At 48.3% G+C, this 27,526-nt stretch overlaps 1 protein-coding gene and 1 long non-coding RNA gene across 2 annotated transcripts; one reads left to right on the forward strand and one right to left on the reverse strand.

Moving 5' to 3' along the window:
• Positions 1-27,143, forward strand: si:dkey-82f1.1 (DENN domain-containing protein 2A). Its single transcript, XM_053884619.1, has 20 exons — positions 1-253; positions 15,878-15,964; positions 19,243-20,235; positions 21,327-21,454; positions 22,927-23,024; positions 23,084-23,281; positions 23,346-23,439; positions 23,513-23,557; positions 23,614-23,801; positions 23,868-23,977; positions 24,286-24,355; positions 24,439-24,516; positions 24,596-24,736; positions 24,800-24,948; positions 25,025-25,202; positions 25,269-25,310; positions 25,377-25,482; positions 25,575-25,859; positions 26,139-26,225; positions 26,525-27,143. The coding sequence occupies exons 2-20, from the start codon at positions 15,879-15,881 to the stop codon at positions 26,554-26,556; spliced, it is 3,108 nt and encodes a 1,035-aa protein (XP_053740594.1). The 5' UTR covers positions 1-253; position 15,878; the 3' UTR covers positions 26,557-27,143.
• Positions 1,472-4,753, reverse strand: LOC128770330 (uncharacterized). The gene is made up of 3 exons (XR_008416499.1): positions 4,426-4,753; positions 3,480-3,551; positions 1,472-3,406 (listed from the first exon to the last, which is right to left on the reverse strand). It is a non-coding gene; the product is annotated as an uncharacterized LOC128770330 (long non-coding RNA).
• Positions 27,144-27,526: the final 383 nt, after the last annotated feature.

The following is a 27,526-nucleotide window of genomic DNA, read 5'->3' on the forward strand; positions in this document are numbered from 1 at the left end:
GTGAGGCAGCATCTGTGTGAGTCTCTGTGAGAGGAAAGCCGAGTCCGGGCTGGAGCTGGATCTCCTTCTGCAAGTTTGGAAAGGCTTGGATTTCTGGTTTCAGCCATGAAAGTTCAGAGGCTGGGTTAGTGGGGATCTGTGAGGGACGGGGGAGAAGGAACGGAGCCATGCAAGTGGATGCTGTGGAGTCAGATTACACACAATGAAAGAGAACTCCAGGAGAACCTCATCACGGCTCAGCCTGCACAGAGAGGTAAATCCGCCTTCATTGTCCTTCCACACTTGAGCATCTGAAGCCTTGGAACGTTAGGTATCCCCACGAGAGCTGCAGGGGTGGCACACATGTGGGTCTGATTCTGAGGGGACAGCACACCGCAGCATTGAGCAACAAAGTCAGGGAGAAGGTTTCAAACAATCACATTCCAGTTTGACGTGTTAAGACGGAGAGAGAGAGAGAGAGAGATAGAGGGAGAGAAAGAGGTGAAGAGAGGAGCAGTAAAGTCATCTGAACGACCGCGCTGCACGCTGGGTCCCAGTGCCGGTGGTGTTGTGAGGCAGAAGACACTTTTGGTTAAAATCAAATACATGCTTAAATAGCTACACAAATATATGTGTGTGTGTGGGTGTGTGGCAATGTTAGGTTGAATAGCTTCATCATAATTCTGTTATTTGATTCATGTTATTGTTCTGTATAGTAACTATCTTACATCACATTTTATGATTTTATTTTTCCAGTTTTCATCTGATGTAAAATAATTCCACTGAAAAAAAAAATACATATTTTCCCCCTAAGATTTTTTTTGCAAACTTTCTTGATAATAAGGTAATAATATTTTATCTTTCCACTTTAATGTAATGTTCTTTAAAATTTAAATCCTCTTGTCTATAAGAAAAATATCTCACTTATGTCACTATTATAGATCTACTGCTAAAAAATAAATATAAATATATATATTTTTTGATAAAACAAATCATTTTTGTTTGATTTACACATTTAAAATATATATTTTTTCTTGAATAACAAAATTGCACTTCTCATGAGAGCTTGTTTATTTCATAGAATCATAATTTTACTTTATTGATCATGTAGTTGAGCATGTGACCTCGTGGTCTGAAGATGAACGGAGGCCCTGAAATGTTGTCTTCGCCTCACTGTTGGCTCCAGTGGTTCTCTTCAATGTTTGCGGCTGCAGAGTGTATGAGGAGAAAATGATTGTCACTTTAATATCAGAGCTCAAAGTGTCTCGAACGTTGGCCCACATTCCTGCGCCTGTCAGTTGTGGCGGAGTGTTTACTCAAGGTAGGAAAGAGGTTGTTGAGTTGAGACTGGCTGGCTCTGCAGCTGCAGCTAGAAGCTTTATAGAGTTGGAGATAAAGACTGTGTGCGTGCGTGTGTGCGCGTCTGCCAGTCAGCACGGTGTAATAAACGACCTGCTATCTTGTAATGGCTCTCTGCTGAGGAGACGCTGCGTGTTAGCTGCTGCTGCTGCGCTCACACACTCGGGGCACTTTAGTCACGAGCGTCAAGCTGGCAAGAAGTGAAACGCAGGGATCAGAAATTCCAAATTTGTGCAGCAGTTTGTATCTTGTTGGATTTGTTGACTTATTTGTCACATAACTCGCCAGCTTCCGTGCTCTCACACAAGCAGCCAGCACATCCTCACATCCATGGCGTCATATATGGACGTTGGGAAAGTGGACTTTTGCAAAAAAAGGCAGCCTTCTGCGTTCTGTTTTATTGTCATTGCACTGTATAATAAGATCTACTTTAAGTGCCGCACCTGAGGCGGCCGCTGACATTCACTCTCAAAAACAGACCAATGAAATCAGTAACAAAAGTTTTCCATAGATGATGTTTGAGCACTTGAGGACTGCGAGAGAGAAATCTTTTTAATACATTACAGTGACACCTTTGCTGTCAGCAGCTACTGTCAGTGTATTCTCCAAACTAAGTTTTGGCGACCGTGACGTTTTTTGTTTCCCCACAACTTAGCAATGAGGTTGCAATTTCACAGCTGACTCACCAGTTGTAAGGAACCCACAACCCACCTCCATCCTGCTGCCTTCTGACTCAGGCGGCCCTGACTCAGCGGCAGAGAGGCATTTCTGCTGCGAACCTTCAGTCGTTTCCCGTCGTATTCACGAGCACTAGCTTCCCCTTGGACAACAATAATAAAAGATGAACACATATTTTCCCGAGTCATCATAAAATTCTTCGCCGTTCCTGCCAAAAACTGTCGCGCTCTGGCCCAGCAGATGTTTAGCGTCAAGACAAATCTGTCGCCTCTCCCGACTCAAATCTGCATTCCCAAGTGGCTGTGGCCGATGGGCGCGAGTCACTGCTGATAAACACTGTTTCGCTTCACATCGGCGCAACAGCCTGATGAAAGATGATCACTGTTAGCCGCTCGCTGTTTGCGCTGACAGATTGAGAGCGTTGTTATTACTCCTGACATGTGGGAACATCGCCGTTCTGTGATTCTTGCGCTCAACACTGAAGATTCTGCCTCTGACTGCTGATTCATGCCAAGCATTGATAGCTGTACATGAATGTAGCGATTGTTTTGCACGATTGTTCCTTCAGTTTTTAAGGTGCAGAGATAGTCAGTCTTCACTATTGTTTCGAAAACAAGTGACAGCAGGACTTTCAAAACACGAGAGCCCCCCTCCCCCTTCTTACAGGAACTGCCTTTTGACAGGGACAGCCACCGAGCCCAGCTTGCTCATCTCCTGCTGCTGTTGCCGTGGTGACGTGGTCCGAGAGAATGCGTCCCGGGGTGAGTCTGTGTGTGGAAGAAGGTTGTTATTGGCTCCGGTCTGGATCAAACCTGGCACACCAGCAGGGAGGGGCCCACACGGCTCTCTTTCACCTCCAGAATCGTTTGGCACCTCAAAAAGTTGTCGCTGTTTAAGCCCCTCCCACTTCACCTTTGTTGTCCATAGATTCAGTTTGGCTCCTGCATTGTCACCCTCACTCATACCTTCTTCAGGACTTCTTCATTGGAAATATAAAGCGAATCACGTTCGCACGGTAGCGCCACCTCTTGCTGAGGACAAGCGGTTGCTAGCATCTCTGAACATTTCATATCCACTTACAATATTTCTGCTGAGATACAGAGAGCGGCGTCCAGTTCTCCGCCGTTATTTTTATCATTCCTTTGTCCATGGTATTGGTCTACGTCAGTTTACAGACAGTGCAGCTGCCGCCCGCCACTCGTCTGAGGCCAGACCTTCTGGTCCGCTGCTCCCACATCCGTCCTCCTCCTGCTCTCTTCATCCCTAGTGCCAGTGACTGCGCACAAGTTTGGGTCCCAGGCTGACGCCCTCCTGCACGTGTCGCACCCCCCACTGTCGTACCCGGGTGGTCTCTCCACACTGCGGTCTTTCGGAGGTTCCGGAACGTAATCTGGTGATAAACGGTGGTGGACTGTAAAAAAAGCGAGGAACAGTTGTCGTAGTCGTAGTTTGGAGGTTCATACCGTGTCTTCATGGGGAGAAGGTGGAGGGAAGATTTGCTTCTGCTTCTTCTAGATGGTGTTGTTGAAGACCACCTAAACCAGTTCAGACCAAGTCCAATGAGGGGAGCGTGAACAAGACTAAGACAGAGACCAGACTGAATACAGAATACAGACAGATATCTGTGAGTCATGTAGACACACATTTATATCTGAGTGCAAAAGAAACTGTAGTCACTTTTTCAAACTAATGAAGAACTGAAATGCTGTGGGTGGAACACATTCAGTTCGGTCTTGGGGCCCTCCAAGACGCGGTAACAGTCTCGACTAAGGTGGACTCGACTTCAACACTACTTCCTTGTGATGTTGGAGATGAAGCACAGGAGCCTGGTGAAACCCAAGGCCGAATGATTCGCCTTCACAGACAGAAATAATGGACGATCAAACTCTCACACTGACTGAAGGCTGTGTTGACTGTCTGACTCGAACTGTGACCGAAAAATGTGGTGTTACACGAGCTTCTCCAAGAGCAATTGCATCACATGATTTGACACATTGCATCTCTAGTGTAGACAACTTTCTGTGTCTATTGTCGCCCCGGCTTTCACTTTCAAATTGCCTTTCTAGCGCTGAAGGGTATGATCCGGAGCTGCAACCGCAGCAGAACCGCCGCTCACGTTTCCTCAGACTCGCATGTGAAGATGTATTTTCCACTGGCTTAACAACTTTGGACAAGAAGAACACTGCCATCTGGAATGGAATGTGTCCATCTGTGTTCAAAGCGAGTGTGGCCATGCGGCGCTTTGACTCCCCGTCTGGTTCGGGTCTTTCAAAGACAAATGGAGAAAGGTTTCCGCCGTTTTGGCGTGTGTGTGTGTGTGTTTAGAGAATGCTGGTAAATGACCCACAATCTGCCCGGGTCCTCTCTCACTCGCTGGCTCACACAGGGAATGAGAAGAATGTTGTTTACCTGTTCATTTGGGATCTCCTCTGTAATGATGGCTCAGACAATGTCTGGAGGTTCATCCTCATAATGGGTGTATTCTCCGCCCCCGCTGCAGATCCAGGGAGGCTTTCATCAGCCCAACACAACTAAACACTGTCTGCCTAAGTCCAAGAGTGGTAGTTTTCTCCGTCTGCCTCCTGTGTAATGATGGTTACCATAATCTCAAGTTTAGATCTTTGCCCAGGGAGGCGGAGATGAGCCGGGTTTCACCTCAGACTCACTTGCCGAAATCCTCTTACACTAGGTCCTAGAGACTTTGTTGCGACATGAGACACTTTACACTCATTGAGGCTTTTAATTCGGCCATAAATCGGACAGAACTTTGCGGATAGAACCAGAGACTGAAGTCTCACTGGTTTGCCGAGACAAGGAGGTTCAATTCACAGAGGGGGGCAAAAGAACTGCTCAATCTGAGTCAAGTGTCAAACTCACGGCCTGTGGCCAAACACGTACAGTGTCAGGAATGCAAACTGTTTTGACTTACACTCTCTGAAATGGTGTGATGACATGTTGGGAGCTAACGCTAAGTTCCCTCAGATACAGTGTGGACCTCCATCAAAAAAAATCTCTCTTGTAAAGCTTCACCCCAACACAGTGACACACTAGAACTTGCATATCAGTAGCCACATCTACCGTAAATTCCAGACTCTAGATTGCACCGGAATATTAGCCCCACCCAGTTAATTCAAGAAGGAAAATATTTCTTGTTCATCCATAGACTGCAGCGATCTGTTAGCCGCAGGTGCAGTGGTGCTGTCTGCGCTGTAGAAAGGCTTCAAAATGCACGAGGATCACTTTTAAATTGTTTGGAAAACGGGGTCCAGCATGGAGACTGACTCATGAATCAAACCGGGCAATGTTCTGAACTGGAATCATCTACTCCTCACATCGTTTATTGATATTAATATGCTCAAAATGCACTGTTTTCACCCGTGTGTCTGAAGTTCCGACACCACAGCCGGTCTCAACTGCTGCTTCTTGTCTCCAGTCCTCCACTAGATTGGATCTGTGGGCGGAGCTGCGGATACACAGTGCATTTTGAGTCCTTCAAGGTCAATAAAACGCCTGTGATTTCATCGGTTTCGCTCAATATTTTGGCAGCATGACACTCTTTAGCCTGTAAAAACCATTAGTTGTGTCTTTGTATAAGCTGCACGGTTAAGACAGCGAGAAAAAAGTAGCGGCTTATACTCCAGAAATTATGGTCTGAACAAGGGCCTTCCTGTGGCCATAACACAGGCCTTTGTCAGACTTAACCTTTACAGAGGGGAGGATGATTGTTTAGTCTACTAAACCCATGTCATAGTGTGGACATGGCATGGATTGGTATGGCCTCCTGCCAGGGTTTGTATTGTCCGTTTCACATCAGGCATTGTCCCTGGTCGCGACTCTCTCTCTCTCGCAGTGGTCAACTAGTATGGAAATAGACATGGCGGGAATCATTGAATATGTTTGTCTGGATGATCCAACATCGTCCCGCACCCGTGTTCCACAGCGTGGCGGTCGCAGCCCGGACTCACAGTTGTCTGTCACTGGGTGTGTGGAGGTCAGAAATGTTCGACCCGCATCAGGCGTTTGCTCTCCGGAAGTGGACTTTCCCAAGCTCCCGCCTAAGTCAGCTCCCTCAGGAACGTTGGAGATCTCAGGGATGGGTCGGGAAAGTACTGTGGAAATACAGTATCATCCATAAAGTGTCGAGACGTTAAGAAGAGAAAATGAATAATCAGAGGATTTTTTTAAAACTCGGAAACAATGGTGAGAAAAAAGAGCACCTCCGTTGAGGGTGTTGTCTGAGGGAACGCCGGGTTTCACGCTAGTATACGATCTGATTATTGAAGCCCAGGAGTATTCCTAATACTAGAGAGAGAAGTTTCACTTGGGCTATAAAAATGTAACGAGTCAGCAAATCCTCAAGTGCAAACATCTGAAGCCAAATAGCATCTGTTCTCCTTTCACCACCCTTCATGCCTCGGCTGGCGACGACAGAAGAAGAGTGTTGAAGGGGTCCTGTGAGTCAGCGGACACGCTGGAACAAAACCAGTGGGCGTGAGCATCACCTGTGGCGGGTTCATTAATGACCTCAGCCTGGTGAGCTTATCACTGCCTGTCAAACACAAAGCCGCTGTTCCTGGAAGAGCTCCACCGCATCTTTTTCTAGGCCAGATTTCCTGTCAATGACCTGACTTACACTGTCAGGGAGGATTTGTGCGCTCAGACTTAACGCGGACGTGTCGCCACAGCAGTAACTGAAGAGTGTGTGTGTTGAGTCAAAACAAAGTTTTGGGAAGACATGAAGTACGTATGGGTTCAGAAACATGCGAGGGAAACCAAGATTGCACGACTTCTATATTTGCTTGGTTAAGACACGATGTACTGAGCAGGGTGTTCCAGTCTATTGTTCTGTGTTCAGGAGCCGTTCTGCAAGTACTTCAACGCCATTATTTTTGCATCAGCACATAGATCTTTTGGAAGACGCTGCTGGATCACTGGTGAAATACTGCCCAAGCCACGTCACTGTCTGATGGCGGTTTATATGTCCGCAATGTTAGAATGAAATACAATAATCCCTCGCCGTCTCGCAGGTCACTCTGGACTTGGTGCGAGATCAAGCGTAGTTTTTTTTCTTCTCAATTCCATTTAAGGCATTGTATTGGCTGACGGATGACAGTTGGAGGAAAGTTGTGAATTTCTTTCACGTTTTCAAAGCTCAGTGCCAGAGCAAGGTACCAACTACTGTGGAGATGGTGTGACCCCTCGATATGTCAAAGAAAGCGAGAGTGAAGGGAAGGTTTATGGAGTTCAGGAGCTTAACCCCCACAATGATACAGGGATTGCTGTAGCTCACTAACGGTACAGAGATGTTCAATACACAGAAGTAAGTCACAGTTGAAGTATGGATCCAGGATCCAGTTGTGTATAAAAGGCCTGTGACTCTTAAAACTCTCCATGTATCCAACTGTGGCAAAGGTCAGTTGCCCGCTGGGATATTCCTCCGTGAACCGACTTTGGTTGCAGACTATTTTTATAAGAAAGTTATTGCCTCCATAAGTCTTTCTCACTTGCCTGTTGAGTTTCAGCCGAATGTTGTCCAGTTGACTGTGACGCTTGAGATCTGTTTGAGACTCAGAGTAGAACAGTAGCCAGTTGGGGTTGTTGTTAAAATCGTCTTCCACCGTAGTGATGTGTATTGATCCTGAAGACGTACAGTTGGAGAAGTCATGGAAGCTCTTACGGTCATAACAGCGTACAGAACGATAACGTCAAGGGAGACATTGCCCATCCCTCCGTCTTCCTCCTCTTACCCCAGTGAACCGTGATCGCGCCGAGCCGGAACACAGCACACACTCATCACACATCCTTCTATCAGCTTCAGAATTTACAGCTCAGGTCGATTCTCATGAAACTGAGGAGGTGAAGACCACATGATACTCCTCTGGTAAGAGGCTTGTGTTCAGAGAGAAGTTTGCTGAATCTGCGGGTTAAGTAGGCCAGAGCTGTTTAAAGTTGGGCTTTAGGAAACGTTGGCACCGACCCCTGGATAGTGAAGCCAGGAGGGTAATTGGGAGCAGACCGGGGATGAGATTCGACAGTAAGAAGGCGGCGTTTTGGGGGGGGGGAAGATGGGAAGGACTGATGCTCCACTTCCCGGCAAGAATAGGAGTCAGTCCGCAGGTGGCTGTGGCAGGAAGGTCAGTCATCAGTGTGAGACCCTGAATAGAGCAGGTGCTGAGGAGGTTGACCATCTGCTTTTGAGCAGCCGGATGAAGGGGTCCTTCAGGCTGAGGAATGCCGAGGAGTGTGGCTTCTACAACCGCACGAGTGTTGATCAGGCTGAAAAGACGTGGCTTCTCGACACGTCTCTGTCAAGTTTTCACCAAGCTGGGTTCCAGCAGAGTTGAGCGGGTTCTCCTCGCAGCCTTTCATGCTTCATTACAACCCAATCCGTGCCATTTGGAATGTGGAACAAACTCCGGAGCGAAGAGACCCATCTATTAAAGTACCGTGTTACACGGCGAAGAGGTGGTCATTTGTTAACTTGAGAAGAAGACGGCTTTTCTCAGCTCGCCCGCAGTTTCCTTCCATTTGGTGCCCTTGAACCTTGAGGCAGTTAGCAGTCGAGGCCGCACAAGCTGCAGGACTGGACAGTGATGAATGATGCTTTTCCCCGCAGCTTCGTTTTAACCATCCTTTATCTTGGCTCTCTCCGCGACCACTGTCTCTCTGCTTGATCTCAAATATTACTGGCAGCTTCTAATGGGCCGCTGGCTTCCTGACTCTTTATCTTTCACTCCAGTTACAGTGTTTTTTTCTGGCCATTGGTCGTCCACCTAGCTGATCATCTTCTCTCATTGCCTTCCTCTTCTTCATCTCCAACTTTCTTGTTCCATTGCTCTCTCTCCTCTCCATTTGTCCAAACCATCTGGCCTCCCCAAAACATCTTTCTGGTCTTCTCCTTTCCAGTCACAGCCAATGACGACCTCAGTATCTTCACCTCTGGCACGTCGAGCTTTATGTTATGATGGAGCTCTCTAATAAACATGGCTCCATAGTTGGTCCCATTACTAATATAGCCAATGAACTTTTGTCTGTGTTCACACCGCAATGACGCCAACTAGTTCCGTTTTAGACCTTTTTTCTTCTTTGCTTAAAATTCCTTTGAAAGAATGAGTCAGTGTTCTGGAGGACTCTCATGAGTTGCACCCATTCTCAGTGATGACATCATTCTCCACGGCACTATTAATATGGTTTGTCTTCATATTTTCCTGACATCACATTCCGGCTGTTTTTAGGGCTCCCCACTGGGATAAACCGCGGCGTCTCCACTGCAAGACCAAAACACAATCACAAGAAACGCGATATGTTTGGCCTAAAATGACAACAATGGATGCTTGTGTTGGAATCAGTGGGGATTGATAAACAGAAGAAAACACAGTTGAATTGACTGTTGTGGGTTTTACAGTTGTAAGTTCCTGTCTGCTTCAGTGTCCAGCCAAGTTTAGCACCGTCTCAGTTCCATCCTCTGCCAACAATGGGAGGGACGGTGGAAAGGAAGCGGGACACCAGGTGGCAATGAGTGCTCTGGTTTCCTCCCACCGCTGGCTCTAAATTGTCTGCCTGTATCTGGGACTGTTCAGAGTGTCCCCTGCCTCTAACCCAGAGTGGCCCTTCACAACCCCTGTCAGGAATGAGCGGCACTCCACAGTCTGTGACCATAAATGGACGAATGATGAATTGCATTTTTGGCTCGGCAGCCTCTTCAAGACAGACTGATGTGGGGCCCCTTAATACCGCACTCACAAACTCGCAACCTTTAATTCCTCCTGACGCCGAATGTGATCCACTGCCTTGCAACTCACCATCGCGGTCTTCAACCTGGAGGTGCCAGTTCATGTGAAGAGCTGAAAGCTGGAGGTTGCAAATGCATAGAAGGGAGGAAAGCTGCGGCTACCATGCGAGTGTCATCCACACCTTCACTTTTCCATCATCATCATGTCAACATCAGCACTGGTAGCCAAGTACAAAGACCAATGCCAAAGTCGAAATGTTAAAGCTCAGAATCTCATCTCTGCTGTTTGCAGATGATGTGGTTCTGTTGGCTTCATCAAATCTGGACTTCTAGCGTGCACTTGGGCAGTTTGCAGCTGAGTATGAAGCCAGCGGGATGAGGATCTGCACCTCCAAATCTGAGGCCGTGGTTCTTCACCAGAAAAAGGCTTGCTCCCTTCAGGAGAGCAAGTAGAGGAGCTCAAGTATCTTGGGGTCCAGTTCACGAGTGAGGGAAGGATGGAGCGTGAACTTGACAGGCAGGTCGGTGCAGCGTTTGCAGTGATACAGACGTTGTATCCGACCGTTGTGGTGAAGAAGGAGCTTAGTTGAAAGGCAAAGCTCTCGATTTACCGCTGAATCCATGTTCCGACAACAGCGATGAGTGCTGGGTAATGACCGAAAGGACAGGATTGCATATACAAGCAGTTGAAATGAGTTTCCTCAGCAAGGTGGCTGGCCGAGTTCCTTAGGGAATCACGCTGAAAGGAGCCAGCTGAAGTGGCTCTGGCATCTGTTTCAGATGCCTCCTGGACGCCTCCCTGGACCAGTGTTCCGGGCATGTCCCACTGGGAGGAGACCCCGGGAAAACCTAGGACATAATGGAGGGACTACATCTCTGGGCTTGAATGAGAACACCTCGGGGAGGAAGTGTGCATTTGGACATCTCTGCTCCGAATGCTGCCCCCACGACCTGACCATAGAGGAAGTGGTAGATTTAATAAACTCACATGAGCTGTCCTGACCGGTGGAGGCGTGCGCTCTCTGAGTGCCTTAGTTCCAGCATTGGCCGGTGCTCATGATCACATGTTTGCTTCCATGCAGCAAATATTTTCTGGCTGCCAATTGAATCCATGTGCACACAGTCACGGCTGCAGACTCGGCCTGTTTGGCTCGCGTCCCAGGGTTTCTGCTGCGGAATCAGCTTGGGAAAGCAGCAGGGGCCCTGAACAGGACAGAAACAGAGAGGGGAGAGAAGCCAGGGGCTGCTGAGCCAAGATAAAATTCCATTGTTTATTTGCCTGATCACCTCCGTCCCTGCCCCCCTTTCCGCACATCCCTTCCTCCCCGTCTTTAAGACTCAGGGTGAAATCCAGCAGGTCAAGGTAGGAGTCATTGCGAAATCCCCGTATCGCTTCATCCAAATGCAGCGTGACAGATCTGGCAGCTCCGGAGTACAGGAAACAAATTGGCCGTGCATGAATAGTCATTTGAATACAAATGAAACAAAGAGAAAGCTCTTCCATCCCTCAGAGACTTCAATAGTGCCCTAAATTGATTCCAGACACATGTAGTGAGGCAGATCTTGAAATTCCTGGGATGGTTTCCCTGTTGGTGCGCGGAGAAATGCGCTTCATTTACATTTTCGATTTGTGTGGAAGCCCACAGACGTTTGTTCCGGCGTGTTTTCTCCGTTCCCTTTTTAGGTGTTTTGATATGACAAAATGAAAAAAAAAACAGTTTGGGGAAGGAGAAGGAATTGAGGTGATGATGTCATAGCTGTTTTTTGAAGCGGCAGTGAGGTTAAAGTCTTTATGAGAAACAGCTGTTTTAAACAGGGAAAAGAGAAGAGCACATCTCTCCGTGTCAGCTGACAACAGAAGCCTCCAGAAACTTTTGAAGTCATCGCCCAGAGAAGATAAAACTATTCAGTGTGAACCAGTTATTGCTGAAGCGTAAAGCACAATGTCTTTTTTTTCATGTTCAGACTGGCTGCGTTTTGCCGAGAGTTTTGGTTCGGATTGGTACGGATGGATGGGTGGTACGAGGAAATGCTCTTATAAATCCAACAGTGTGGGGTTTTGTTCACAGGTGAGGGGAAGTTTGGGTCGAGGCAAAGGCACTTGTGACTCTTCTCAGCCTGGACTAAGAGAAGCTCATCCATCCGGGAGAGACTCTAAGTAGAATCCAAATCGAAAGAAGGCACGTGACGTTGCATGGGCTTCCTGTTTGGATTCTCATGGGCTTGTTGTGCTCCTACACCAAACAAGCAATGACAAGTCTTTCATCTGAACTTGATCTGAAGGATCGAACAGGAGCATAGAGAACACTGAATATTTGGAGGATTTTACATGACAAAAAGAAGCTGCATGTTAGAGCAGAGCCAACTGTCGGTGAACCACAATGAGCTCCTGGAGGAGCCGTGGCCAACTGCCTGCCGCGGTTGTTTGAAACTGATGATTGGAATCTAAACTAAATTTCCCAAAAGATTCCATTAAATTTGTTATTTCTCAAACAACTCAAAGTTGGAAGAGGTTTTCCATCGCTAATGCACTCCAGCGCTGGAGTGGCGTCACTGACGGTGTAACTTCTGCTCTCATATGTCTCTGGTGAGAGACCATCTGTGGCTGCCTAAACTTGTACTTAACTTCACGCTGCATGGTTCTTAATAGCACTGCATATGTGTTGGGTATTTGTTTCTGTCGTCCTGTTGACTCCAAACTTCACGCTGGAGCTGATCTGGAGGGGGACGTTTCCACACAGAGGTCTTCAGGGTCGCTGCTCCCCGTGATGTTTTATAGGCTCCAGCAGATGGCTTCCCTCAGCCTCATGCTTTGTTATGGTGGCCATCTTTCTCGTCGGGTCAGGGCCAACAATGGCGGCTGCTCGCTGTAGGACACAAAGACTTGGTGTTTCCTCAGTGACTGACTTTTGTAAAACTGGCAATGCTGTCACTGTTACTGCCTTTTTTTGAGATGTGGAGACACAAGTTGGACTTGGAAGCCCAGGTCAAGTTTGACACGCTTTAGGTCAGGTCTGCACAAAGCAACAACTGAAATGTATGTCTATTCATGCTAACACTCCTAGCCACTTAGCATCAGTCCCATTTGAATAGAGGCTGCTTTAGTGTACTGAATCAGTCCAGAGGCTCTGAGCCAAACCCATCTCTGATCCAAATCCAAGTCTCACAGGACCACAGCCTGTTGCATTGTAACTTAACTGCTATCTTCCTGAAGCTTCTTTGATTCCTGCGAGTCAAGGGCATCAGTTTGTTTCGAGAAGTGGGTGAGACGGTGATAGTGGGTTTTACTTTAGAAGAGGCCACTATAAAAGCATCCGTGACACAGGCTTATTACATGTTTAAAGTGAAATATTGCTGTTTTTACTCCTGTAAATATTTATCCTCTCTCAGCAATCTCTCTTACGTGAGACTTGTCTACTTCAGGCCACCGTAGATCAAGCTACTTGGGCTACATGCCCGAGCCCATCAGTGCGTTACAGTTTTCGATGACGTCCGGGAGGCTGTTTTCAAGTCTTGGTGAATATGAGTTCCGTTTCCAATAAGAAAACCTGCGGGATACTTTGCGGTGTTTCATTTATTCTAAACTTCTCCATCCCGTCTATGTTCGGGGAAGCCATCTTGGATTGACAACTCGGGGTGGTGAGAAAATTTCCACCTTTCGACTGGGAAATCCAACGTTGGATGCTGTCTTGGGGCGGCCGGAGCTGGGAATATCCCAGTTCTGAAACGCATCACAGGTGTTTCTTTTACACCTGACGCTCCGCTCATTTGCTTTCGCTGCTCTTCTTTATTTATTTCGCTTATTCCTGGGGTGAAGCGTTGATCTACGTATCTCAGTCGCGTGCGGATGATGTGTTCAGTGAGTCAGAATGTTCTATACTACTGAAAATAACTGGGGTTACGATGGCTTACAGGATTTCTGCGAGGTGGGGATGTAACAACCCAGAAACTGACGTCTGTGCTGCGGGGGAATAAAGAGATACAGACTCGGCCCTGGACGTCGTAAATCTCAGATCTCAGCGCTGACAAACAACTCTGTCATGAAGTCACTTTCATTTCATTACTTGTTCCAGCACACAAAATCAGCACACACTCTTGCAAGGAGAGCGCACACCCAGAGAGCACATGCAGAGAAGGGGATACAAATAAGCACTGGCACATCGATACATGTACGTTAAACACATGTTCACACAAACTCCCACGTGTAAACACATGCTGTAGCGCAACATACACATGTTGTGGATGAATCCATGTTGCACAATAACACAGTAAGTAATATTCAAAACAAACACACAAGGTTTGACAGGAACATACACGATCGCACATGTGGGTGGACGCACCGAAGCGGGACACACAGAGGCAGAGACGCACTTACTAATGCACGACAAAAACCCACACCTTGTTACAATACAACACTGGGGCAGAAATAAAACCTTGCGTGACACGAACACCAGCATTTCTGCTCCAGATTAGCGCTCCGACTAACACAGTCACAGTCTGATGTGGACTGAAGAAGTGCAGCAGACGGGAACAAACACTTGATGCTTCCCTTCAAACATGTGACCTCTCCTGGCTCACAGCTGAAAAGCATTTGGAGGACGGCTGACGCGGACCCTCCTCCATCCCTGGCTCTCCGGGGCCCGGCCGTGGACCGAGGGGGATGAAACAAAAGCCGTAATAAAGAAAAATGGCCCCGCTCTTCTAATGTGACCACAAGTTCCCCCAGAGGAGACCCACGTGCTCTGAAATGACCAGACTCTGAGGCATGCGGATGAGCTCATTTGGACGTTTCTTCTGGTCATCTCCTTGAGGTTTGGTGTGATGGTCTCAGTCTGGTGAACATTTGAAGTGTGTCGCCCCAGGAAAGGTGGAAATGTGGCTGAAACCTAAACATCTGGGTGCAGTTTCGGACATAGCTTCACGAGTAGGTGGGTTTTGATTCAAGGTCTTTGACGCCTCAGACAGTTAGAGGAACCGACAGAGGAGCGAAGCTTCACCTGAACTGGTGTGGTGGCCACAACCACCAAACCAGCTTCCTCTTGTCAAGGGTTCTGGGACACGCACTAGACTGGACCGCATTTGTCGGAGAAACCGTGTCCTTGAGTTGAAAGCGCTCCAGCGATGTGTTCCAGCAGAGGCAGAAACCTCAAGAGGTCAACAAAGCGCTGCTTTCTGGCTTGGAGCTGCCGCAGATGGTTTCCTTTACAACACAATTACCTCCGACTGTTTACTGTTTAGCATTCCCTGCTGGTGTTTCCAAGCCTGAATCAGCCCTGGAATCTGCTGCGTCCTAACCAAGGGGAAGTTATCGGCGGATTCAAATTCAGGGTTTTGACTGGCTGCGGAACAGGGAAGCTTGGTTCGAGTCGACACACTGGAGTGGCCCAGTGGGAATCCTGGGGCAGCCGACTCCAATCCATCACTCTGAACATCCGCCTTCTGGATTCTAGCGTGTTTAATCTATATTTGTCTACTGCTCCAGACAAACTAACCACAAACATCAGTTGCCTCTGAGGTTCAGGACGAGACTGTTACAAGCCAGGTCATCTGGGAGAGCAAGCCTGCCTCGGCCCATGCAGGGCCACACAAAATCAAATTATGCACCCAAGTCATCATTGTGAGGACTTTGAGAAGATACTCACCACCCTTTCCCCAGCCTCTCACCCTGAACCTAACCATCCAAAACACATGGCTGACCACTCTTAACCAAACTGAAACCCCAATCATGATAACCTGAATATTATGAAGTCTTCGTACTGCGACTTGTGAGGACCGGGAAAGATGTCCCCACCCACAAAGCAAAATGTTCCCACAAGTGTAGCTAAACCAGGCCCACATGCCCACAAATGTACTGTACAATGACAGAAAAACAGGACCAGACATGAGAACCTGTTCCGGCATCTTGTCCAGACGTCACCTCCTTAGTGAGATGGACTTGTGGTGGAGGCCTCGGGACACACGCGGGACACACTGAAGAGATGATGACCTGCGAATGCCGCGGTTTTCCCAGGATAACTGGAGGAAGTTAGGTCTTCAGCTGTTGCCCCTATGAAACATCATATGTACAAGTTGCAGTTGTTCCTTTCTATTTGGGTTAGTTTTTTTAAGCGGTCACCTCTGCTTGTGCAGGATGCCGGCTGCTAGCACCATGACTGGAGGGAGAGCCCTGCTGCTCTGTACTGACACCAACAACTGCATCTACCAATCAGTCAACGGGTGAGTACCTTCTTCTGTATCTGCACTGAACTGTTCAACATAGAGCAGCGTCCATCTGCCTGTGTCCTACATGGAAGCAGAGGGACTCAGACAGGAAGAAGGTGTGGCTCATGGAATCGCTGAGTGAGTCAGTGGGAGCAGATGTGAGTCACTCAGTCGGTTGACCGGGTTTAAAAGTGCTTGTGACTTTCGGTTACGTGAAAGATCCCGAAACAGGAAGTGCTCTCTGTTGAATGACAGTTCTCACCTGGTCAAAGACTCGATCTGAGGATGTGGAGATCCTGGGCGTCTTTGGTTCCAAAAGCACGCCGCCGTCTGAACTCTCACCACCAAAACATGTCGATCAGGTCTGAGCCCAGTTTGGCCTCCAGCACTTCAAACTTCTGTTGTCTGACCCCCTCATTCGGGTCAGCAGTGGGACAATAACACAGTGGAGCAGCAGAGCCATCTGGCATCTGTACACTGTTACCCCCCTGACCCCCCAATTCTGACACCCCGCCGCTGTTTACCAGCTCGCGCGCAACCTGCAGCACCTTCTGTTGTCCCTGCCGTATTCATTAGACCCGTTTAGATTATGACCAGACGCCATTGTCTGGAAGATTTTGGGACCTGGGGTTTTGATCTGCTCCGCGCATCTAATCTCTGACTGGATCAGTTGACATCACTGGACTGATTCTCACATCCTGACTTCACTTGAATGTGGACTCACAAAGACACGACTTCAACGCTTCCTCTTGCTTCCTGCCTCTTTGTCTCTTCCCTTGTCTCCTTTCTCTTGTTCTGCACCTACTACTTCCTCTCATATCTTCTTTTTTCATCTTGCCAATCTTCTTCCTCTCCCTCTTCTTCATCACTTCCTCCTCTTACCTTTCCTCTTCTTCCTCTCATTTACGTCTACTCCACCTTTTCTTCCTCTTCTCCCTCACCTTCCTTTACTTCCTCCTCATCTCCTCCTCCTTGTTCTCTCATTTTGCTCTTCCGCTTCCCTTCCTCGTCTACTTCCTCTTCTTTTTAGTCTCTCCTTTTCTCTTCCTTCCACATGCTATTTGTCCCCTTGTTTTCTTCCCTCCATGTTTCACTTCTTCCCACCTCTCCATGCAAACCAGTTAGACGTCCATCTTTAGGTTAATCATAAACAAGTTTCCTTTGTCCCGGGGCCAGGTCCATTTCCTCCTCCATCTGTTTGACTTTTTTGTCGCTAAACTTCACTCCCCCTCTTTTCCACCCCCCCTTTCCATTCCCTTAAATTTTCTGTCTGACCTAGTTTCCCCCTCCCTCAGTGGCTTCTTAAAAACTGTTCCAGCGACAGACATGAGACGTGCCTGCCTTACTACAAATGTCATTATATGAAGGAAACACACAATATCAAATAGCTTATGATGAAAAAAAAACTGTGAAAATCGTGACTTGTATTATTAAAAAAATATTTAAAAAGTAGAAAGTCAAATTAGAAATCAATAGGTAAAGATTATTTTAATTTAATAATTAAAAAAAACATAAAAATAAGGCTATCAGATACACAAAAAACTAACATTTTAAATGTTTAGCGATGCAACATAAGAAATGGAAAAGACACAATCATTATGTTGTGAAAAAAGTCACTGAGATTAACTCATACACAAAGCTCCAGATGTCAATGAAAGTAAAAGTACATTTAACTGAAACATCAGAATTATTTTGAAAATGTCAACTGAAATTCTGTTATCACACACAGACATTTGAATGTGTTGATAAGGGTTTAGATAGCGACAGGCGAATAATAAGCCTGCGCGCCGTGCACGGCCGCATTTCCTCCGTTTGTTGTGCGTTCGCTAGCGGCATGAATGGAGCCCTGAATGAAAGTTTTGTTGGCAGACCAGGCAAGGCTGGAAATGTAGCCGTGTAAACCAGTGTGTCTTGTTAAAGTCGACCTGCCTGCTCTGGGTTCAAACGGTCACGACCCAGTCACCTTCCTGCGCTAGCTCGCGGCCAGGCCTTGCTGCCGTAACGGCAAGCTCCCGCTCCAGAAAAACTCAAACAGCATCGAAGGATCGCACGGATGTTTTTGTTATGCTGGTCCTGGTCCCGTCCTCCTCCTGAGAGTCCACAACGTGAACGTAAACAACGGGCCGAGTGTAAACCATGTTGCTTTGATAATCCAGCTAATTTGTTGTCGCACTTTGCTTATCATGATGTGCTGAAGTAAACAGATGAACCGCCTTTTCCTGTGATCATACACTTGTTTTTATTTATCCTTTCACTTGTTCCTCCCAGCAGTTTTTCTCTTTCTCTTTTTTCCCCCAACTTCAATACCATGTATTTTCAGATAACTTGCAGAATTAGTAGATTTGTACAACAATAATACTGCGTACATATAGTACAGCAAGTATTTGCAGCATAGTCAAAGTATTATCGCCTGACTATTGTACTGTATTAGTGACAGTGTGAAGTACAACTGTAGGGGAGGAGATAATATTGTTCTAATGGTGATACTGCATGAAATGTTGTGTATATACTCAAATTCCAGGCTTTTGTAAATACTGCTGGCTTCACAACAATTCAAGATGGCACCCTCAAGATCCAAGATGTCTACCCAAAAATGACTTTAACCGTGTTGCAAGGGCAGTAACAGTTGTACTATTGAATGGCGTCAATTGATTTTGTTGATACGAATACGCAGTTCTCAAGACCTCTGTAGTTCTATGATAGAAAACCTAGAGCTCATCCAAGTTGGCCCTTCCAACAAAAATGCCCATAATGCCATATTTGCATTAGGAAAACAATACAATATTTTAAGTTACTGTTTTAAGGTTTTGGCTCTTGTATCATTTTAAAAAGGGAATAAATGAAAAAAAAACATTCCGCTACAAGCAGTAATTGCTGAATAACACGGTAGCTGTGGTTGTATTACAGTAGCTCAGTAGTAGTGAGAGCAACAGAGTGAAGTATTTTTACTTTTATTTTACGTTGTCTCTATCAGGGATCATCTTTCCCAGCCACAGGCACAATGGATTCCTTCAAGCTAGAAGTGTTGTAGTACTCTGTCGATCCTGCCCAGGCCTGCGGTCTCACCAATTGACAGCCTTCTGGCTCAGCTCTTTTTTTCCCCAATAGCTGGCACTCTGCTTTTGTGTTTCCCATGTTGAAAACTGCATTTCCCGCCGTTTCATTTCATTCATTCTTCAACATGAGAACCATTACCTCAGACGCAGGGTTGCTGATGAACCTAGGCAACAGCTCTTCTTGCGACACCAACTCTTTTGTCACAGAGAAGCATATTAACTTGAGGTCTTTTCCAGGCTCCAGTGCTGTGGCTTAAAAGTCGGGGAGTCTCCATCCACTGTGGTGCCTCAGCGCCCCCAGGTGTGTGGGCTACCAAGGGACGGCGAACTGAGGGAGCCCACCAGGCGTCCCGCCTCTCCCCCACCACGGAGTCCCCCTCCGTCGGGCATCATGCTGACTCACAGGAAGCCCACCGCCTCCACCACCAAGGACCCTCGATCGGCAAAGATGGAGAACGGATTGAGCGGAAAGATGAGCCAGGGCCAGGCTGGTGTGAAGACGGCCAGCATCCGGGACAAGATCTCCCAGTGGGAGGGCAAGAAAGAGCTGACGAGCCCCGTCAGCGCCTCACAGAAGGAGACGGACCATTTAAAGAAGAAGGACGTCAAAGCTTCAGAGGTCCAGAGAACGGACAGTAAGAGATTTGTTAGCTGGGACAGACAAGACTCGGGGAAGGAGAATGAAGGGAAGTTTGTGGACATCAGGACAAAACCTAACCTAGAAGGCAACAAGGAGCTGATCCTGGAGAGAGGGCTCCGAGAGTCTCCATCAGAACTACCCCAGGACAAGAAGAGTGTTCTAACTGTGGTGAAGAAACTGGAGAGGGCCACCAAGGATGTTCCTGACAGGCCGTCGCTGGCCTTTCCCGGGAACTACTACTCTCCTCCTTCCAAAGAGGAGCTGGAGGAAAGCGAGAAGAGGGGCAGCGAGCCCATTTTCGGAACCTTCGACACCACTCAGCCAGCTGGATTACGTCGGAGGAGGGATGGAGATCCGGAGAACGTGTACAGCGAGCCCGGCGCTCCTTCCATCAACCCTCTACCTAAACCTCTGCGGACCTTCCAGCACCACACGCCGCCAACCTCTCCCGTCTCAGGACCCGGTTCCGGAAAAGGGAAAAGGACCTTGCCCCCTTTGCCCTCGATTCCTCCCCCACCTTTACCCACATGCCCGCCCCCGGGGGTCTGCAGGAGACCCTGGACCGACCGGCCGAGAGACAACAGCAACAGGTGAGGGAGCCGAGGCATCCATGCTAGTGCTGAAGAAGTTGTGATGCAAGTAGCTTTAGCAATGATAGCAATGTTACAGATGTAGCAATATTTATAGTTGTAGTAGCAGTGACATTATTGCTATGTTGAAAGCATTGTAACGCAAATATTTCATTTTTAACTGTGTTATTGCTATTTTTAAGCAGCACTAGCAAGTTGTACTAGCAACAGTAGTAACATTGGCTACTACAGTAGTGTTTGAATTCACAGTAACGTTAAAGCTGCAGTTATTTTAATGTGGCAGTATCAGTATCATGAGTATCAGTATCAGTAGTTTAAATGCAGTACTCCCTGAAGTAGCAGTAGTCGTCAGCTTGAAGTCGCAGTGGTAAGAACGATGTCATAATTGTAATATTTATGATTATTATTAGTAGTAGTGGTGGTTAGAGTAGTAGAAGTAGTAGTAACAGAGGTTGTGGCAGTCGTAATAGTAGATGTAGTAGTGCTAGTATCAGTGGTTGTGTGAGAACAGGGAGCAGTAATACAGTGGTGGTGCAGGCAATACTACACTGTGTGGAAGATTGTGAGACAGATACTAAAGTTGTTGTTGTTAACCTCTGTTGCTGCTCAGTACTCAGAACTCACCCCAGCTGTTACATCATCATGAAGTGTCGCCGTCTTTGTTGACGTCATCAATTCTTCTGTAGTTTGAATCCTCCAGTGTTTCTCCAAGCGAAACAGTGGACCACATCTGCAGTAAATCAAACCTGCAGCTGGTGACATCATCCTGAGTGAGCTCATAGGTTGGAGCGCAGGAATGTGCGCTTCCACTTGTTGCTCATGATGAAAGTCTGCGGGGAGAAAACCGCCTGCTGGAGCATGACTCCAGACCTGACTCCCATCTGGGAGACGAGTTGGAGGCATCAGCTCCCGCTTAGGGCTGTGCACATGAGGAACTTCTCGATATGATCGGCTCTGAGCGTTGGTTGGAGGTGACACGGTGAACACCTGCATGTTCTGCTGGTAGCTTCATGTTGTGGACTGTGGTGTGACCACTCAAGCTGGTGTGAAAATGTGGCTTAGCAGCGGGGCTCTCTTCTCCTGTCCCTCAGGAAGTCCTACGAATTCGAGGACCTGCTCCAGTCGTCCACGGACAGCAGCAGGGTGGACTGGTACGCTCAGTCCAGACTCGGCCTCGCTCGCACTTTATCGGAGGAGAACGTCTATGAAGACATCGAAGGTAAGCGGGCTGCGTGTGCTGCTGAGTTGTGTAACCGAGTTCAGCAAGAGGACAAGTTCATGTCCTCCGCAGCTTTAATGAGAGAAACAGTCTTTTATTAAAAATCACAGCGGAGCGGCGTCCAGAGCTGTTGTGGCAACCCCACCGACAGACCTGCTCTCATAAGCTGCTGCAGCAAGGTCACTGCTGTGAGTCATGAGCGGCAGGAGACCGTGATGGGCGTTTGAAAGATGAGAGGCACTCAGGAAGCGACAGGTTACTGAACCTCTCTGCAGCAATGGTGAGAGTTTGCAGACTCACGGCGAGTCACAGAGGAAGAGACGGAGGTTGTCGCTGGGAGGGACTTGATAGGATCAAAAATGAGCAGAGTTTGGAGACAAAGTTGCTTCAGGCAAACTGTGTTCCCCAGCTGGAGAGTTCAGCGGGACACTCGCAGAGATCAGAATGTTCCCCTCCACTCACACACACTGACACACGTGAAAGTGGAACACACTGATCCCGAGTTTTCCACAAGCCTCCCCATCCCGACTCCTCCAGCTCACATCTGGAGCATAAGTGGACGAGCAGAGGGTTCGGAACCTTTTCACACCAACTTCCACCACCCAACACGAACACAGCTGTCAGTCCTGGAGACGGCAAGAAAATAGCAACATAATCTCACAGTTGGAAGTGTGAGTCTGGTGATCCCAGGTGGAATCGATGGGAAAACTTCAACCTTTGTGTGTGTTGTGCAAGTCGTGTAGTCATGAGATTCTATGAACCACTTGTTGTTTTGTGTGAGTGTGTGTGTGTTGCCTTATTTTCCAATGACTGTATCGCCTCCTTTCTGTGTCAAGTTGTCTTTATGTACTTGTTATATGTTTGTCTTTTTTTTTATCTTATGTTTGTTTGGACTTTTTTAATGTGATGCATGTTTTTTTGTCCATTTTTGAGTATTTGTTTGTCTTGCTTGGAGTTGTGTCCGTTTCTTTTATTATTCACTTGTCGTATCAGTTTTGATATTGTTTTTTTCACCTTATACTGTGTCTATGCTAGTTGTGGTTTTTCCTTTGCTGCTGTGCTCGTGTTTTTCTGGTTCTTTAGCATTAATTTAGTGGATTTTTCTGTTTGTGCTGGGGTTAGTGGGACTTTACTATGTATGAACGTATGGTCCTGCATTTTGTGTCTCTATTTAGCATGTATTTTGTGTACGTTTTCCTGTGTATTTTTACGTTTTTTTCTTGTGTATCAAAATTTGTGTGCATTTTTTTGAGTTGCTTTGTTTCAATATTAATTTCTCAAGTTTCAACTTTTCTCAAGTTGCATTTGCGTATTTAGTTTTTTAATCTTTCGCTCTAATTGTGTTTATTGTACGCATCCAGGCGCTAGTGTTTTGTGGAATGTTGTGGGTGTTTTTATGTGTATTTGCGTGCACACTTTTCTCCTATAGTTGTTGCTTGTCTGGAACGATATTCTCATGCTCTTCCTTCCAGACCCGCCCTCTAAAGAGAACCCCTATGAGGACATCGAGCTGGAGAGGAGCTGCCTGGGCGGCAAGCGCGTGTCCCCCGCTCCTGACACGCCCACGAAGGTAGCGCATCCCTCTGACACCTTTACCTTCTCACCCCTCACTGTGCTGTCCTCCTCCAGCTCTCCTCCAAACCCAGCTTCTTCAGGCAGAACTCGGAGCGGCGTAGCTTCAAACTTCTGGAGCTGAGAAAAACCGGCAGAGACGGCGGAGTCTCCTCACCGTCCCGCGTCAGTCCGCCCTCTTCCCCCAGCAGCCCCGACGACACGCCGTGTCTCTCCGGCGACCCCTATAACCGCAGACGCCGGAAAATACCCAAAGTGAGTTCAGTTCCTCCACCGAGAGACGGTACTGCAAGTGCGAAAACTAACCTTCTGTTTTAAGATGGTGATCAAGATCAACTGCATCTTCGAGGTGCGGAGAGGGAAGAAGCGGATGAAGCGGGTTTCTCAGTCCACAGAGTCCAGCTCAGGGAGAGGTGAGAGGAAGACCACTTCCTGTCCAAGCCTCTCCTCATGATTCAGTCGCTGATGTCTGTCTGTCCTCTGTAGACGAGAACAGCGAGTCTGAAAGTGACACGGAGGAGAAGCTGCAAGGTGAGACCTCCAGCCGAGAGGCACGGCTCTTCCTTCATGCTGCTTCTGATCCTCAGCTCACAGCCAGCGCCTGGTGTCGGTCCAGTCCATGCTGAGGCAGGCGGGCCGCTACAGGACGTTAGAGAGGGACCTGATGGAGCTGCAGGAGAGGAAGCTCTTTGAGTATTTCATCGTGGTCGCGCTGCACAAAACCAAAGCCGGCGTCCCGTACCTGCCCGAGGTCACGCAGCAGTTTCCCCTCAAGGTGAGCAGAGACACGGTGGAGGAACCACGGCGCGGTGACGTTAACACCGCTCCACTTCTCTTCCAGCTTGAACGAAGCTTCAAGTTCATGCGAGAGACGGAGGACCAGCTGAAGGTCATCCCTCAGTTCTGCTTCCCGGACGCCAAAGACTGGGCGCCGGTGGACAACTTCCCCAGGTCAGCGCCGCCTCACCGCCTGTCACATGACCAGGCTGCAGACACATACTCAGAACAGTCCAGAAAAAAGGCTACACATTCAGGAAAAGGAAAAGTCCCTAACACTTGGGGAAAGTCCACAAAAAAGTTACACTCTGGGGAAAGTCCACCCGAGGGGGAACAGTAGTTCCTAATGAGTGAGGGTTGTAAAGGTCAAGGGTCACCGAACACACGCTCTTCTTCCAGGAAACTGGTCAGTCTGTGAGCACGTGGAGTGACGAATGAACCTTAGAAACAAACAGAAACACTGTTTTTTCTTTGCTCTTCAGTGAGACGTTTTCCTTTGTTTTGACCGGGGAGGATGGAAGCCGGAGGTTCGGCTACTGTCGCCGCCTGCTGGTACGTCAGCTCAAGCCCTTCTGTTTGTGAGTGTGTGAGAGTCCCGACACAGGTGTCACCGCGACTCTGTTCTCACTTCACAGCCCAGCGGAAAGGGCCGCCGACTCCCCGAGGTCTACTGCATCGTGAGCCGCCTGGGCTGCTTCGACCTCTTCTCCAAGGTGAACTTGTCCGTCCAGTCATTCGAGCGCGATAGAAAACTGAGACGGCTTCACTCCAAACCTCCGTCCTCTGGGTCAGATCCTGGACGAGGTGGAGAAGAGACGGGCCATCTCCCCCGCGCTGGTGCAGCCCTTCATGAGAGGAATCATGGAGGCGCCGTTTCCCGCTCCGGGCCGGACCATCACCGTCAAGAACTTCCTCCCTGGATCTGGTACTGAGGTGAGCCTGGACCCGCCTCCCTGTTCCCGCCGGAGTGTCGCCACTCAGCGTCTCCCCCTGCAGGTGATAGAGCTGTGCCGTCCGTCCGACTCCCGACTGGAACACGTGGACTTTGAATGTCTCTTCTCCTCCCTGAGTCTGCGTCTGCTCCTCCGAGTCTTTGCTTCTCTGCTCTTGGAACGTCGAGTCATCTTCACCGCCGACAAGCTCAGGTGGGCCTCACCGAGTCGGAGTGGACCTTGATTCTCCCCTGGTCTGACTCGCCCTCTGTCTGTCTCCTGTCTTCAGCACCCTGTCCCAGTGCTGCCACGCCGTGGTGGCGCTCCTCTACCCGTTCACCTGGCAGCACACCTACATCCCCGTCCTGCCGCCCTCCATGCTGGACATCGTCTGCACTCCCACGCCCTTCATCGTGGGCCTCCTCTCCAGCTCGCTGCCTCGCCTCAAGGAGCTGCCCATCGAAGAGGTAGGTCAGCCCGTCTCCCTCTGACGGAGGGAACGACATCACTTCCTCTCCGCTCCTCCTCCTCAGGTTCTGGTGGTGGACCTCGGGAACAGCCGCTTCCTCAGACAGGTACGGTGAGAGGGCTCCTCCTGGTGATCCTGTGACATCACTGACGCTTGCTTTGTGACGTCACAGCTGGACGACGAGGACTCTATTCTGCCGCACAAACTGCAGGCGGCGCTAGAGCACGTGCTGGACAAGAGGAAGGAGCTGGCCTGTGACAGAGCAGAGCTGCCCCATGGTGACTACACTGGGCCCTCGACTGATACATGCTGTAGTACAGCCAACAGCCACTAGATGGAGCGCTCGACTCATGTGTTGCTTCCTCTCCAGACTGCTGCTCCCTCAGCACCGTCGTGTCCGAGGCCTTTGTGCGCTTCTTCGTGGAGATGGTCGGCCACTACTCGCTCTTCATGTGCGGCTCAGACCGAGACGACGAGTCGACACTCGGCTCCCCGACGTCCCCGCTCCCCAGCTCCTCCTCCTCCTTCGGCCGTGAAGCCTTCCGTAAAGCCGTGACCTCCAAGAGTCTGAGGAGGTTCCTGGAGGTCTTCATGGAGACGCAGATGTTCACCGGCTTCATCCAGGAGAGGGAGCTGCGGAGACAGGGTCTCCGAGGTCAGGCACACACACACACACACGCATTTGTTTTTCTATCCCTGTGGAGACATTGTGAGGTTTCTCGTTGTCATAACCCTTTCCCCAGCCTCTCACCCTAAACCTTGAAGTCTTCATCCTCAAATTGAGGCTTAACCTCATGGGGTCCAAACAAATGCACAATACGGTCCTCACAAGGATAGTGTTTTGTCAAGAATTGGTCCCCACAAAGTGGGATAAACCAGCCCCCGAGCACACACGGATGAGGCTTCATCTTCTCCCCGTCTCTCCTGGTCTCAGGTCTGTTTGAGATTCGGGCACAAGAATATCTGGACTCACTTCCTGGCAGTGAACAGCGAGGAGTCAACAAGTTCCTCAAAGGCCTCGGTGAGAGTTATTTTTTTTTGCAACGTGTTTTCTAAACAATAATAGTAATAATAAAAGAATCCACGACTATTTTCTTTAGTTCCTTTTCAATACATTTTTGCTTAAAACTTTGGAAATGTATGGGTTTTGCAGCACATTTGTTTTTAGTTTTTTTCTCCTCAATTAAAATAGACATTGATTTTCAATGTTTTTTTCTGAAATTAAATTGACATTTTTCCCTCCGAACCTTTCCAACCATCATCTACGCTGAAGTGCATTTTTCTAAAGTCTCTCTTTCTCTCAAACTGCTCTAATTTCAGGGAACAAAATGAAGTTCCTGTCCAAGAAGTGATTCTTGAGAAGAGACCCTTGATCGCTGAGACATGCAGACAGACATGAAGACCCGCTGGAGGGACCAAACCTGACGATTTAGGCTGCTTCATTCAAGACTGCAGCGTCCCATCTGGGTCCAACAGGTCTGCAGTTCAAACTGGAAGAGGATTCCTGGTGAAACGGTTTTGATTGGTCGGTTAGAAAGTGGGCGGCGACTCACCAAGTCAGCTGTGGGTGGGATTTAAGCAGGTGAAAGGTCATTTACGGAGAGAATCGTGACTCATATCAGTCATACAGTCAATAAAGTTCTTGCAGGACCAATGCCTCAAACTGACTCTCACGAAACATTCCATCATCTGGACAACAAGAACACGTTCTTCTTCATCTTCAGCAGGAGGCTTTTTAATTTATAGTCTTTTTTTCTAGACAAAGGTAATCCAGAAAACGCTCCTGTAGTTTGTGTGTCATTATTTAACGGTAGCGGCGCGTCGGGGGAACTACCACTCTGTTGACCTAAGTTAATGAACTCGCAGGTGAAGAGAGACTGCAATGTGAAAACACCACTGAGGACGCAAGGTTCTACTGTAGTCTTGAATAATAAAGTGTGTCAAGTCAACATCTGAGTCTTTTTTGCGTCAGAGAACAAAACTAATACTCTTCTTGTAATATAAGTATTGACCAAAAGAGGGCGCTAAAAGCAGGTCATACCCACGAGTCTCTCCTGCATCAACAAGTGCGATGAATTCAGAGGTACGGTCGAGTCACGGGGGCAGCAGCTGAGGCGAAGACGTCCACAGGAGGTGAGGTGTTCCCGGGTCAGACTGCCTCACCGCGATGGAGCCCGTGACCCTGCACCTCCACCTGGAGAAGGGTCTCATGTCCTAACAGGAAACCATCCGACTCGAATCGTGGAGTCAGACCGGATGATAATCCTTGAAAATAAAGGCATTTAAAAACCTACATATGAGTCAATGGACCCGTCACGTGAC

This window comes from Synchiropus splendidus, chromosome 14 (assembly GCF_027744825.2).
Source record: "Synchiropus splendidus isolate RoL2022-P1 chromosome 14, RoL_Sspl_1.0, whole genome shotgun sequence".
NCBI lineage: Eukaryota > Metazoa > Chordata > Actinopteri > Syngnathiformes > Callionymidae > Synchiropus > Synchiropus splendidus.

What these genes read in the sequence shown, in the direction of transcription:
- si:dkey-82f1.1 (XM_053884619.1), top strand. Translation starts at nt 15,879, where the DNA reads ATGCCGGCTGCTAGCACCATGACTGGAGGGAGAGCCCTGCTGCTCTGT. An exon ending in CGTCTATGAAGACATCGAAG is followed by an intron (nt 21,455 to 22,926) that starts GTAAGCGGGCTG and finishes TCTTCCTTCCAG; the next exon opens with ACCCGCCCTCTAAAGAGAAC. An exon ending in CAAGTTCCTCAAAGGCCTCG is followed by an intron (nt 26,226 to 26,524) that starts GTGAGAGTTATT and finishes CTCTAATTTCAG; the next exon opens with GGAACAAAATGAAGTTCCTG.